Source organism: Sinocyclocheilus rhinocerous, unplaced genomic scaffold (genome assembly GCF_001515625.1).
Source record: "Sinocyclocheilus rhinocerous isolate Xijiao unplaced genomic scaffold, SAMN03320098_v1.1 scaffold1303, whole genome shotgun sequence".
NCBI classification, from domain to species: Eukaryota; Metazoa; Chordata; class Actinopteri; order Cypriniformes; family Cyprinidae; genus Sinocyclocheilus; species Sinocyclocheilus rhinocerous.
This window is the reverse complement of record NW_015625581.1, coordinates 861-15971: the sequence shown is the minus strand read 5'-3', so window position 1 is coordinate 15971 and position 15111 is coordinate 861. Positions and strand designations below refer to the sequence as shown.

General features: G+C 36.6%; 1 protein-coding gene across 1 annotated transcript; it reads left to right on the top strand.

Annotated features, from left to right (window-relative positions):
- The first annotated feature begins 5222 nt into the window (after positions 1 to 5222).
- galr2b (galanin receptor 2b) lies at positions 5223 to 11101 on the top strand. Its single transcript, XM_016569714.1, has 4 exons — positions 5223 to 5325; positions 7552 to 7635; positions 8240 to 8631; positions 10332 to 11101. Exons 3-4 carry the CDS (start codon positions 8258 to 8260, stop codon positions 11092 to 11094), a joined length of 1137 nt encoding a protein of 378 aa, XP_016425200.1. The 5' UTR covers positions 5223 to 5325; positions 7552 to 7635; positions 8240 to 8257; the 3' UTR covers positions 11095 to 11101.
- Positions 11102 to 15111: the final 4010 nt, after the last annotated feature.

Sequence of the window (15111 nt, the reverse complement as noted above, 5' to 3'; positions counted from 1 at the left end):
GAAATGCACCTTAAGCTGGTTTGCCAACCGCCATTAAACACAAAAGAAGAAGAAGAAGAGGAGAGTAAGCGGTAGCCAGTGTCGCTCACCTGCTGAACACATTGTGCTGTGTCCTGGTTGGGAAATGTGTCATTTCAAGCCCAGTCTAAAGGAGTTTTTTTTTCTATTTAAAAGTGTACATTGCTGATGTTTTTTGCAGAGATTGAACATGTATGTATGGCCTATGTTTGGATTGATGCTAAGAGTTTAAGACAGTGTATTTGTATGCATTTTAGGAGGACTCTTTATTGGTGAGGACACCACATCATTGTCCAGTTTGAATATGGTTTCCAGGCTTGTTTGCAGGGATCTTGGATGCGGCGGCAACACGACAAATCCCCGACAGTAAACTGTTGACTCGCTCTATTTATAACGTACTGACACAACATTCAAATGATTTGCAATGCATTGTCGCGTCCAGTGTAGATACGATGTGACAGCAAAAACATGGCGAGTGTGTAGAAAAGAAAAGTGGACACGGAAAATAGATGATTCAAACATGATTGGACTGAACAGTTTTGAGTGAGTGAGTGATATCTTTGTTATGGAATACACGTGTTGGTTCGCAGTGAGTTCACAGTTTTAACGTACAAGTTGGCTTTAATTTATTTTCAAGATCTGAGGTAAAATATCTATTGTTGCTTTCACTATGGCTATAAAGATAGCGCAAAATAATATTCAAACTCACATTAGACACTTTTAACATTGAATAAAGTACGTAATGATTACCTGAGATTATCACTGTCATATTTTGTATGACAGAAAATAGCAGAAAATAAAAACCGTTCCTAAAATAGAATCCCATGTCGCTTATTGTCACGTGTCGCTAGTTAGGACAAAAACTACATGGAAAAGATACTTTTTATCGCGTCTTGTCTGGTTGGGACACACGGTTTTACAGTTTGCCCCCCCCCCAAAAAAAAATATAAGCATAAAAATATTAATACTGACAAATCGAATAATTGAATCTGCAATTAGGGAAAGTGGGGGGAAGAGATCCAGTCTGGGAATGAGCAGGAACAGTTGATTTGCATGGCAGACATGGAGATCCAGATTTTTTGTTTGTTCATTTGTTTTTAATATTCAACAGGCAAAGTTCTTCTGTATCTAAATGCAAAAATGTTCATAATTGTTTGAATAAAACAGACTACTGGGGAAAAAATCTGAATATTCATCTTGTGAACATCTTGTGATTATTTTAACAAGAGCAACAATAATATAATAATTGTAATAATAATAACAATAAATTTGTAGGTCATCGGCGTAACAGTGAAAAGAGACGTTGTGTTTTCTAAAAATAGAGCCCAGAGGAAGAAGATAAAGAGAGAAGAGAGCGGGAGATAAGATAGAACCCTGAGGAACTCCACAAGTTAGGTTGCCTGTGGTCGAGTGAAAACTTCCAGTTTTTACCACAAATCTCCTGTTTGTTAAGAATGATTTAAACCAGTTTAAAACCACCCCCCCCAGTCCCACATGAGACGCCAAACGAGAAATAAGAATCTCGTGATCGACAGTGTCGAAGGCAGATGACAAGTCCAACATCACTAAGATAGCAGAAGCACCAGAGTCAGTAGTCAGTAGTCATATATATATATAGGTCAGTGGCCCTTGGCTTGGTATTGTTGGCAGAATTCGGCCCTTGGCGAAACCTAATTCAGGAACCCTGGTATACATTAATAAAAACACTGACAGCAAACTCTAAATTTCTTATTAGCAATGATTGACTGTTTTATTTAAGCCTCTCTGTTGGTAATGTGAACTCTGTACCTGTTGTGTTCCACTTTTAACAAGCATGACAGCTGAATAGCTACAGGAGAAATTCACATGTGCTGTTTCACACATTATTGAGATTGCTTGAGGATATTCCCTGAGATGTTAAGTGAATGTTTAATATGTACAGAATGTGCTGAAGAAGATTTTAGAATTTAGAAGTAATTTAAAGTAAACATCTGTCAGTAAGAATCAAACTGACACATGTATAAAACACAATCTGGTTTGTTCTAAAAAATACCTGTAGGTGAAAATGAGAACTATAGGTGACAAACCTATGTAATCAATGTGTCATGTGCTATACAATATATATATATATATATATATATATAATTGCTTTAATACAATAATTGTACATTTAAAAATAAGCATACATTTAGGGAAATACAGCAGATACTTTACAATTTAAATAAATATTATACTATTTTTTCCATTATGGTTGGGGGAGGATTATAATTCTAAATAAATAACAATGGTCCTAAAATAGGCTTCATTCAATATAATTACATTTTTTCTTCTGGTTGTGGGGTGACATGTTATTGACAGGTTTTGTGAGTTTCAATTAATGATCATATATATTCTTTATATATATATATATATATATATATATATATGTATATATATGAAGAGTTCAGATGCAAAAGCCTGTAAGTGCCGTCTGAAATTTTCTTCTAAAATAAGCATTTTTATCAGACTCCTATATTTATGTTCAGCTATTTCTCTTTAATTGCATAGAAAAGGACCTATACATTGCCATTAGAGTAAAATTACTGAACCTAAACATAGGAGGCTGAATTTCAGATGGTACTTAAAGGCTTTTGCATCTGAACTCTTCATATATATATGTATATATATATTAGGGGTGTAACGTACACAAACATGATGGTTTGGTACGTACCTTGGTTTGACGTCACAGTTCGGTATGGTTTTGGTAAAGCAGAGGGAAAAAATACTAAACATAAAATTGCTTTTTTATTAAACAGAGATTTACCTCAGCCTATGCTCTAAAACTATACAAAGCCCTTTTACATTAGACTACTATAAGGTTACAATTAACAACAGAGCCCAAACTTAAATACTATTTAGTAATTACTTAATGACTATTTATTTTAAAATCTAATTGTGACGAGTGGGGGCGGGGCCGAGAGCCGTGGGAACGGAGCGAGGCCGGTGGAGTAATTGATAATGAGCGACACCTGCATCACTCACCGGTCTCGAGTCTCACGGAGGAGCTCCGGAAGGATAAAAGGGAGGAGTGACGACAGTGTTGGGAGAGAGGACCAGGCCTGGACTTTATTTTGTGTTTTGTGTGCGGCAGTCGTCCGCGAGGGGCTGCCGCTTTACTTTCGTTTTGTGTTTGTTTATTTTATTAAATTGTTTAAATGTCCGCCGGTTCCCGTCTCCTTCTTCCCGTGACTACGAACTTTGTTACAATAATAATCAACACTCAACTTAAAAAAATGTATGCAAACATGTAAACTGCACATAATGTAGTTTATAAATTAAATTCTAAATTATAAAATGTATATTTGTTGTTGAAATTGAAATACACAGTGGCTGTCATAACTTGTTTCATAACAGATTTATTTAAACATACATTAAATAATTAAGACAACCCTAACAGGTAAAGTCAAATATAATGAGTATATAGTCTAATATTTCATGAAATGTTCTTCTCTAGACTTAATTTCTTTAGCAAACAAACGATCTACGGACACTGACTTGCCTGATGTAACTGAAATGCTACGTGACATTTTGTTTACAAGCTGTTTTATTGACGTCTTTCCATGGTTGAAACACTGGTTGAGCAATTACAGGAGGCATGATATGTTCATTCATGTTTATTTCGTATTAAAACTAGTAGTAAAGAAGAAGGGATGATCGCGTTCCACACTGCCTTTATTACGACAGGACAGATCAGAACTGTCAGGAAGCGAAATGGGAGAGAGATAGTGAGGCAGGATTGGAAAAGGTCCTCAAATTAGGATTCGAACTCGGGACGCCCATAGTGCAACTTCGTTGTATGTCGGCACAGTGCTAAGTGAATGAGTCTGAATAACTTAGACAAAAATGTATGAATTGTGTCACTGTCAAGCATTGTACTGTGGGCTGATCTGGTCAAAGATTGTGCATGACAGAAGAACTAGTGTCATCCCATTTGCTTGTGGCTACATGATTTCTTCTGATTTGAGGGGCTTGAACATCAGCAGGGAAACCCTAGAGTGACAGACCTCTGAGAGGATGTCATTATAGTCTGTGTGGATTGAGTTACTGTACTGCTGAAATGGGTTTCATTCATTTTCTATCGCCAAGTAGGAAAAAAAATCCTCATTTGGGTATAGAAATGGGGAATGTGGTGGAAGTAGTACCATGCAAGAGAACAGAAGCCATTCAATGTGCACTATATTGTAAATGGTCTCATATATGTTGCAGCACAGGTTGTGTAGTCTGAGCTGTGCATTATTCATAGATGAATTTCAAAGGCAGTGCTGTGTTGTATAATGCACTTGTGACCTGAAGACCTGAATGACCTGAAAGACCCCTTTGCAAACCAAGAGCATGCACACAGCAGACTCATACACAACTATTACAAAGGGTGAATACAGTCACTCATGCTCAATAATAAAACACAGTGCATTATAACATGGGGGTGTAAAATTTTTAACAAAATGATGATGTGTATTTGTTTCTTATTTTGTTTGCCTTTCAGATACTGTGGAAGATACAAAATATGTATCTTAATATAACAACATCCCTGATCGTCCTGTTCAAGAAGTTTGTTTGCCTATATTTTTGACTTTGATGAAAACATGCAAACGTGTTCCAGATTTGAAACAACTGCATTCACAATGTAAATGTGCTATAGCACACTTTCCAAAAACAATAACTGTGAAATTTGTGTGGAAGTAACAGAAACAGTTTTGTAGACATTCTTCTGTCATATTAGCATGAGCAATGATGTCTTGAAGGTGTATTGATTTGGTCATAGTGTGTATCCAATTTAAATGGATTGCAGTTGAATTCTCATCTCTTGGGAAATATATTCTGATACATTTCTAAATCATGCTCCTAAAAGGAAAACTGCCCATGTGCAAAGCATGATGCAAAAAGTAAATACCATCTGAACACCAAGGCCTCATTCTGAATAATTTACCAAGTTTATATTCTAGATTTGCGCCTGAGCCGCATTGATGCAACCGCTCAGGTGCAGCATTAGTAACGCAGATGAAAAGATCTTGTAGGAATGTGCATGGAGAAAGAATCACTGCATGTTCTCTCTCTCTTGCAGTGAAGTGTGAGCCTTTACCACGATGTGGAGGAGGAGCCTTCATATGTGAAGGGGAGTGAGGGAGGGAACGCATAGAGAAACGGAGAAGCGGAATGAGAGGAGATGAATGCTGTTCAAGTACTGTTGCATTCTGCAAGCACCTCTAGCTTGCCTGGACACCAGAAGCTTCTCAGTATCACAATGAATCTAAATCGTGGATATACAGTCATTGTTCATCCTATAAACTGGTAAGTAAAAACAACTGATTGGAATTCTCACACCAGCATCAGATTCTAGGATGTTGTGTTGGCTCTCTGGCATTCACAGTTAGTACACATTTTCCATAACATCTCAAGAATGATGTTTAATGTATGTATATTTCTATGATGACCTTGGATGTTTTATCTTTATTTATCTGAAAATAATTTTAGACTGCAAGATGCATTTATATTGTATTACACACAATGCGTCTACGCATTACGTTGTTTCTTTGTTTAATGTGTCTGTATACTCTATTTAATGTTTATTTAATAGATTTATATATGCTGCATTGTGCATGCTTCATTACAACATTTTTCAATATATTTTAATGCTATTTTTCTGTCTTTGTTAGAACGAGTCTCTTTTGAAATCTTAGTCTAAAGGGATGCAGTTCATGTACTGAGATGCTTTTATTTGGCTCTGAGTTCATGAAAGTTTGACGTAATTATTTTAAATGGTAAATTAGTTTAAAAGGTGGTTAGCGAGAGACAGTGTGAGGAGGTTTGGTGTGCCATTTGTCAAGTGACAAAACGGATGCAATACGTGACTGTAACCAAAGGGATCAGTTTAACAGCCCTGCTTCTTGAAGGACAGTTCATGTTATATTCACTGGCAGCTAGTCAGCTGGCTTCACATGAAAGACAGTTAGGTGTGTTTACAAAGGGAATTGTTCCCTAACAAAGACGGCAAAACAAAGAAGAGATGCCAAAAGCCAGAAAAGCAAAAATATTCAACTTTTGTCTTGCCAGCACCGACTTAAGTGGTGTCTCTGTCTCTTAAAGCTGGAACACACATGCTTGTGTGGTATGAATCTATAAATAACCTAATCTCTGAAATTATTTCTACAAAAGAGTCTGTACTGACTGATCAATAAGGCTGAAGCATAATTCACTAATGGGGGATTACAGTGCTAGTCTGCTTTAGAGCCGTAATTTCTGAAAACAGAGTAAAAAGAGAGGCTCTTAAAGCTACTGTTGAGAAATACATGCTTTTAAGAACACTTCACCTATAGTTAATAATACACATCCATTTCTGACTTCCTCTTTTACTCTCAATTACCTATAAAGTCATTGCAGAAGTGAGAAAATAACTGTGATGAATGTATCCCGGAGAGCTATACCTCTCAGAGTAAACGGCTTCCTGTTCATTTACCACTATAATGGTCTTACTAAATAATGAGTCACGCTCTGTTCCTGCTTGACAAAAAAAAAAAAATGAATGAATAAAAAATCTCAGCAGTATCATCCGATCATCCAGTTTATGTTGTTTCATCAAATAAAACAAACTAAAGTAAATGTAATTGTTTTAGAAGAGGGACCGAAGGTCAGCATTTTCATTATATCATGATGAATTCTGACAGCCAATTAAAGCCTAATAGGACATGTCCACATTTCTGCATGAAGAGGATTAGTCACCTATATTCTGCATACTTCTTTTTTTTTATTGTCAGCTGGTTGTCATACTTTTAGCATGCACTTTGTCAGCCTATTAGGCAGCACAGCATTACATTCGCTAGCCCAATTCCCTGAAATCTTTTGCTTTTCCTCACTTAACAAATGCTCTTTGAAAAGCTTTTGTGATTTCAGGTTTGCATTGTTTTTCTAGAAGATACCTATTGCATTTTTACATGTTATTAATAAATATCATATGTATAAAGAATTTATTTACATTATTTATAAATCTTTCTTCATCACTATTATTGGTTTGTAATACTAGTGGTGCTCTCTAGAATATCTAAACATCCTTGAAACAAGAACAACCATGCTTGAGAAGCTACATGATTTAATATATTAAGATTTTTCAGACAATATATCTTGAATTCGGTTTTTCTTCACCCCAATTTTTTTAAACTCCATAGCATTTTTTTCTAGTTTTAAATCTACCAAAATGTTGTAAATAAAGTTCATTCAACATATATTCTCTGAAAACAAGTCTTATCTCACATAATTTTGCTTCTCAAATAAATTGATCCTGTTTTTGCAGTATAAGCTGATTCAGCATGCAGATCCCCAGAAATTAACTATAGTTTGAAATGGGAAAAAATCTACATTCATATTAAATCAATCAAATCAATCAAAAACATATTTACAGTGCTATAAAATATTATTTACTGGGAAGATGTTTCTATTCCCCAGATAACTATATCATTAAAGCTGTGTGCTTGTTAATGTAAAAACTAAAAAGTGTGTTTTTTCTTCTTCCTCTTTCCATAGCCTGATCAATAATTGAAGAGGAGAAATCGATGTTGACTGTTTCTGAGCAACACCTATTGGGACATACTGTGAGATTAACCGCTGGTAGGCAATTGCATTCCTTCTCATTTGCCAGGTTAAACCAACAACAAAATGCCTAATATAATCCTGCCATAACCCAATGTATTGCACTCTATTCAGTCCACGATATCATGCCACATTGACTCTGTATTTTTATCCCCAAACAACTCTCCACTAAGATCTCTGATGTATACAAAATGAATTTGTCAATTTTCATTTCGATTAGTTCTCAGCCAGATGGAGACATGCTCTTCATATCTTGATGAGGCCGGTTCATTGCCCTTAGAGAGGTTATGATAGCTTTCTGAAATTGATTTTAGTCTTGACTCCATTTCATTCTTCAATCCTCTTTGTACTTGCACCAGCTTTCAGGATCTTTTGTAATCACAATGTACTTTTTTCATGTTCATCTTGAGGTCTGATCCTCCTGATATTTGCTCTCAGTGCGGGTCTAGCTATATGGCTTTTCACAAGAGCTTTTATATCTCATCATGCTGCGATTCAGATTCTGGAAAGATATGTGAGATTTTCAACCATGCACTTTACGTCAAATCCTCACATTCTTCGTGAGAGGAAAGTCCCTAGTGAATCTATGCACCAGTGTCTAATAATTTATGGCCTTTTGCAGGGCTCTTCATGTCTTAAAATGTCAGATCACGAGGACCTGAATAAAGCCATGGGACACTGGAACGCCTCCGAGAGCTACCAGCTCAACCCAGCCAGTGTCATTGTGTCTGTGGTCTTCTCGCTCATCTTCCTTCTGGGGACCATTGGGAATAGTTTGGTGCTGGCCGTGCTCCTCAGAAGTGGGCAGGTTGGGTATAACACCACCAATCTGTTCATCCTCAACCTCAGCGTAGCCGATTTCTTCTTCATCATCTTCTGTGTGCCTTTCCAAGCAACCATATACTCTCTGGAGGGTTGGGTTTTCGGGTCCTTCATGTGCAAGGTGGTTCACTTCTTCATCAACCTCACCATGTACGCTAGCAGTTTCACTCTGGCCGCAGTGTCTGTGGACAGGTGGGTTTCTTTAGCTATAATGAAATAACTTATATATTTTTTAAGAAAATAAACTCTCTTAAAACACTTTTCACACTCTCACTGGTTTATTTCATTTAGCTAATATTATGTTAATGTGTTCAGTGTATATGCATACATCACAGAAAAATTGTCATTGATTTACTTTTTTTTATTTCAGTAATGTTTTGTGTCAATGGCATTCTGTGATGGAAATTCTGGTGGAAACTTTATTAACTATGTTTGGAAATAAAACTGCCAACTCTTTTGTCTTGTAAAGGCTAATTTCATAGCTAACATTTTATGAATCCTAATACACACAATTGAATGATATTTTCACAATTTGGGCATAATTTGAAAAATGTGGAAATGACAATATTCTGTTCTCAGGTGATATCCACATTTATTTATTTTTCTTTGTTTTTGTCACATCTCACATTTCATCTTCACTGTCTTCAGACTTGGTAAACAAGTACAATAACTTCTGGGGGAAAAAACTTTATTAGGTGCAAAATTTCTCTGGAGATGATGCGACAACTATGAAAAAATAGTGAAAATGTATATGGATTATTTTCACACAATAGTTATAGAAATGGTTCATCTTTATTATTTGTTTAGAATATCATGAGTTTAAACACATACTCATTCATTTTTATGCAGGATTTTCACTGTATAAAATGACAAGTCATGATCTCAGACAAGGGAAGAAGCACAAGTAAATAAAGATGGCATGGTAAAAAGTATTAATGTGATATCCATATAACAATCAGAAGTCAATTAAAATCTATTAGTTTTAATAAAAGTTGTAAACCCTTGGGACATAAAAGTTAATGACCTTTAAAGACAACCAAGGCATGCTGATTATACATAACATTAATCCTGTCAGGTGAAGTTCACACTAGGCTTAATAGCATCATGGCTTACCTTCAAGTAACATTTTCACTGTAGCTCCATGGGGTCTAAAACGACATCCTAAGCTGAATTTAACAGCGTTGTAATTGGTCAGGGCCAGATTTGTTATTTAATTAAATGGATTGCCTGAACACAAGAAAGTCTTGCAAATTGCATCAGCAAAGGTTGGAGTTTGACTGCATAAATGTCAGTGGAGTTATCGCCAACGACCCACTTCATTAATAAAACACCTCCAAAAACCTGCAGCCCATTATTCCTGTCTTTACAACGAAACGTATCCACTTACTGGTATGTTAGCTAAAATTATGTAACATTAAGGTCGAACTAAAGCACCAGTGACGAGTGGGACTTGTGAGCTGATCCGGAGACAGCTGAATGGGAGAGCCAGCCAGCCTTTTTGTTGAAATAATGGCATAAATGTAACAAGGCCACCTATATGCCCCAGTGTAATATGTTACTCTCAGCCTGAGCAACAGATCCACTGCCCTCCATCCCCACTCAAAGTGTTTACCTTTGAAAAAAGCATGTTAATTTGACAGTTTCCTGCTCTGTGAAAAATGGTCCAGTGCTCAGTGGAAGCTGAGAATCCCCATTGGCAATTACCTCACCTTTAAGTAGGAAACAACAAGACACATTCATCTTGTGCACTGAAACCTCTGGCTATATTGATCATATGGTGTTTCAGGGCAAACTCAATTTCAGGATGAACATTTCCTGTGTTTATTTATACATGACTACAGAGCCAATTTTTCACAGCTTCATTTGAACGGTGGGTTTCTTTTTTTTTGCAGGTATCTAGCCATCCGTTACCCCCTGCGCTCCAGAGAATTGAGAACGCCGTGTAACGCCGTAGTCGCGATGGTGGTAATCTGGGGCCTGTCGCTTGTTTTCGCCGGGCCTTATTTGAGTTACTACGACTTGATTGATTTCGAAAACAGCAATGTGTGTGTGCCTGGATGGGAGGAGCATAACCGTAAGGTTCTGGACACCTGCACCTTTGTTTTTGGCTATGTTATTCCCGTGCTTATCGTGAGCCTGTCCTACACACGCACCATCAAGTACCTCTGGACCGCGGTGGATCCTCTCAATGGGATGTCGGAGTCGAAACGAGCCAAGCGCAAGGTCACCAAGATGATCATCATAGTCACGGTGCTATTTTGCATCTGCTGGCTACCGTACCATGTGGTCATTTTGTGCTACCTCTATGGAGACTTTCCCTTCAATCAGACCACCTACGCCTTCAGGCTGCTGTCCCACTGCATGGCCTACGCCAACTCTTGCCTCAACCCTATTGTTTACGCCCTGGTGTCCAAACACTTTCGCAAGGGCTTCAAGAAGGTGTTCAGCTGCATCCTCAGCAAAAAGGGACGAAATAAGGTACACGTGGTCCATGTGGCCAACACCGTCCCCGGCTTCGAAGCGGGATCCACTGAAGTGTCTCAAATGAACGAAGAGAACGCCAGACAGAACGAGAACGAAATGGTCAACCGCCCACTCGCAGAGCCGCAGGACACCACTATGACTATAACGCTACCCTTCCAGAATCAGCCATGAAAATAAAGCGCACAGCTAATGATGCCTTACAGAAGCCTTATTAAAAACTCAAACTGAGCCGGAGGATTTCAGCAGCTTTGATCGACATCACCATGTTTTTGCATTGACTGAATGAGCACAGCGGAGTCCGTAGTTATTTAAGATTCAAATCGCTGAGCAAATTGAAACCGTACATTCAATTTGGTTGTCGTACAAATGCATCTTTGTGTTCTGCTTAGTTGTTTTGGTTCCAATGCTAAATTATGCCTTATTTACGAAGTCCTCTTTCTTTTTTAAGCAGCACTGTATGTTTGTTTTCTATTGATGTGTTACCCTCTGAGCATGTTTCAATTTAATGCTGTGATGACTATTCTCCTGCGAAAATTTGTTACCAATTATTGTGTGTATGACACACTTTAATATCTGAAGAGCCCTGTGTCTTTATGTGAGCAAAGCTGTGATTTCCTACTGTGCATGAAGCTTTGAAGAGGACTCTTTGATTATGCTCCTCAGCTTCGCTTAACAAGCTCTTTAAAAAAATATGCTTACGTTAAGTACTGTATGTTCTTGCTTTTACCGCTGTTTCCAGCCTCTGATATTCTCTGCTGTTTTAGAAAGTCTTGAGATTATTTAATTATATCAATTACTACATTGCAAAAGCCCTAAAAACAGGGTTATACAGAAAATCTCAGATTACAGACAACCAACAGTTTAGTACGTATGGTTCTTGTGCTGTCCTAAAGGAATATTCTGGATTCGGTACAAATTAAGCTCAATCTACAGCAATCGTGATATAATGTTAATAAAAAAATATTTTGAACAATACCTCCCGGGTTACAGTGAGGGGCCCACAATTGAAGTAAATGGAGCCAGTAATGGGGACGTAAATGTTAAAATAATCACTGCGTCAATAGTACAGCCACAAGATATTTTCAGTATTCTTTTAGTGTGGAGGAAATGCTTTCTAACCTTTTCTGTGTAAATTTATATCAGTTTTTTCAACATGACAACATCTAAAACCCTAAAACAACCATAAAATGAAAGCAAAAATGAACCGTAAAGTGATGAGAACAAATTTACAGTTCAAATAACACAGACGTTTTAACAAAATTGTAATGCTTATATGAAGTTATAAATGTAACATTTGAGCTGTTAAAGTCTCAAAAACTGGCCATTCAGCTTGGACATTTGGAAATGTCTCACCATAATCTTGTTTTTGCTTTTTCTTAAGAGAGAGAGAGAGAGAGAGAGAGAGAGAGAGAGAGAAGAGAACGATATATGGCAAAATTATTTTGTGATAATCAAAACAAATGCTGTAGATTAGACATTTGGAAATGTCTCACCATAATCTTATTTTTGCTTTTTCTTAAGAGAGAGAGAGAGAGAGAGAGAGAGAAGAGAAAGATATATGGCAAAATTATTTTGTGATAATCAAAACAAATGCTGTAGATTGAGCTTAGCTTGTACAGAACCTGGAATATTTCTTTATCTGTCTTCAGTTCATTCATTATGTATTATGTACTGTAGCTATACAGCAAGTGCTATGTTGAAGTTTTGAATTTGATGTTGACAGTGAATTTCAATAAAAAGTGCATTGATATTCCTCTTGGACCAGCATACTATTTTAATATATGCAAATAAATGACCCCAGTGCATTTAGCAGTAGCCTGAGTAACCTAGAACCACCCTTTGGGGGATGTTTCATACTAGATCAAAATTTTATTTTCCCCTGGAGGCTCAATAAGAGAGCTGCAGCATTAAGTCAAAATTAAAGTTTAATGTCTTCTATTGAAAAAACAACTTGAAGCAGAAGAAGTGAGGGAAGCACTGACGCATACACCATAAAAGACAATAAGTCGAGATGCACTTCTTAAGTTATTACAACAACAAGGTGAAAACAAATCATTTATTTATTTTTTCTTAGCTTTTAGAGGCTTCTTTAAAATCATCCTCAATCTTATTCAAGGCAGACTTTCAAAACTTCATAAATTATAATGTTTCATCACTTGGAGAAGCTAGGTACTTTGGTAAACATTACAAATCAGCCACTAATTCCTGCCTGATGCACTGAGTTTATGTTTATTAATCATGGACATGGGCTATTTATTCGTATTACACTCTTTGCTTTTTGAAAATGTAACAGCAAAACACTGCACATAAATATGAAACAAACCAGTCATGAAAATGTAAAAAGCTTCAATATTACAAGCAGCACTCATCAGTAATGCAGCATTAAGAAAATGAAGCCTCATTTGGCTTGTTCTGCATATTAGTTGTTGATGGCAAATTCGAAAGCTTCCGTGCACAATTAAGTATCCGCTGCCATTTCTGCATATTTACAGCAGTTAGTTCATCCAAGGATATTTATTGAAGCTCTCAGTGTCATTAAAGATCACTTAGCGTTTCTGTCAAGCTGCAGAATTAAGCAAACATTTCCTAATGCTTGACGTAATCTGACCATAGGAACGTCAATGTCAAACATATGTCTTTGATCTCATAGAAAATAAATAAATAAGTTAACATCTTCACACAGAGATGGATTTTTGCCAGTTTCGAGATCATGAGGAGCTCAACATAGCAACCTCTTAGCTTTAGTATATTCCTCTTAGCACTCCACTGTTTCCTGAGAAAACACCAATAATTATACCAGTCTCTAATATGCTAGTATACTTAATCAATCTACTTCATGTCATGTCAAGATTTATGCTGGGTCTAAATCAAACATAGACAATTTTTTCTGAAATGCACAATGAAAGAAACACTTACCCTTGAGTAACCATTTTAATATTTCTCCCTATATACTGAGTAGTCTAAAAATATCAAAACACTTCAGTGTTCCTCATAACTTAATTACATCTGCTGTAAATTTCAGTTACATTGACTGTGGCTTACATAACAGTGACATCACAAAAAACGGTGCATATAAACACACAAAACATAATAACACTTATTTTGGCCTTTATAAACAGCAGATGAATAGGAGATACTGCAGGAAATTGAGGCAGATTTATATTACAAAGAGAAAAGCTCATACAGTTGTTTGTGTATTGTACACCAGTGAATTATGGAATTATGCTGTAGACTTGGATAACTGAGATGGTTCATGAACTTTAGATTGAGTAGATGCCAAATTTAATGAAATGTGATGTGAATGAAAACAAGGCTCTGAGGGATGGTCTGTTCAATTGATTGTACAGTGCTAATATCTTGTAAACCATTAGTTCTGATCCTTGAATTTGATTGGCTGAATACAGTAAAGAGTGCTGATATACAGTCCTATATACAATACTAGTAATTTTCACTTTCAGTCTGTGTATTATTGGTAGCGATTTTTCAGTGAATATTTCTACACATGGCTATTCCAGTAGATGGAAAGAAGTCTATGAAATCATGCAATCATTCACTCAACGATTCATTTAAAACACAGATTAATTTAGAAACAAATTAACTATGAGTCAGTCATTGAATCATTCACTCAACTGATTCATTTAAAAACACAGATTCATTCAGAAACAAATTAACTATGAATCAGTCATTGAATTATTCACTGATTATGGCGTTATTTTAATGACAAATGTCGAGCGTGAATCTCTCCGCTCACGCGCGGATTTATTTTGCTCTTGCACAAAACCGGACGCGCGCGCTCAGATACACACTGCTCTCGCCCGGAGAGAGTGCGCGCACTTAAAACGTGTCTCTCCTCTCACTCAAACTGTGTCCTGTGCACTCTCAAATCTCTGTGCTCATGCACTATAGATATTAATTCTTCTCGCACCTGAATTAAACGTTGTCAAAAGTTATCATTATGCACTTTTAAAAAGTAGCCTAGTCTCAAAACAGATTTGTGCAGGGCCTTTCCTTGATTTTTTATTGTTGTATTTTTGTTTTAACATAAACTGGTTATTGTAGCTACTTTGTTTTACTATATCTCTTTTATGTTTGTATTTTGATCTTTTCTGCGAATTCACATATGCATCTCTTTGTAACATAGTCTACTTTGTATATACTGTTTTAAAAGGTGCTATATAAATAAAGCTT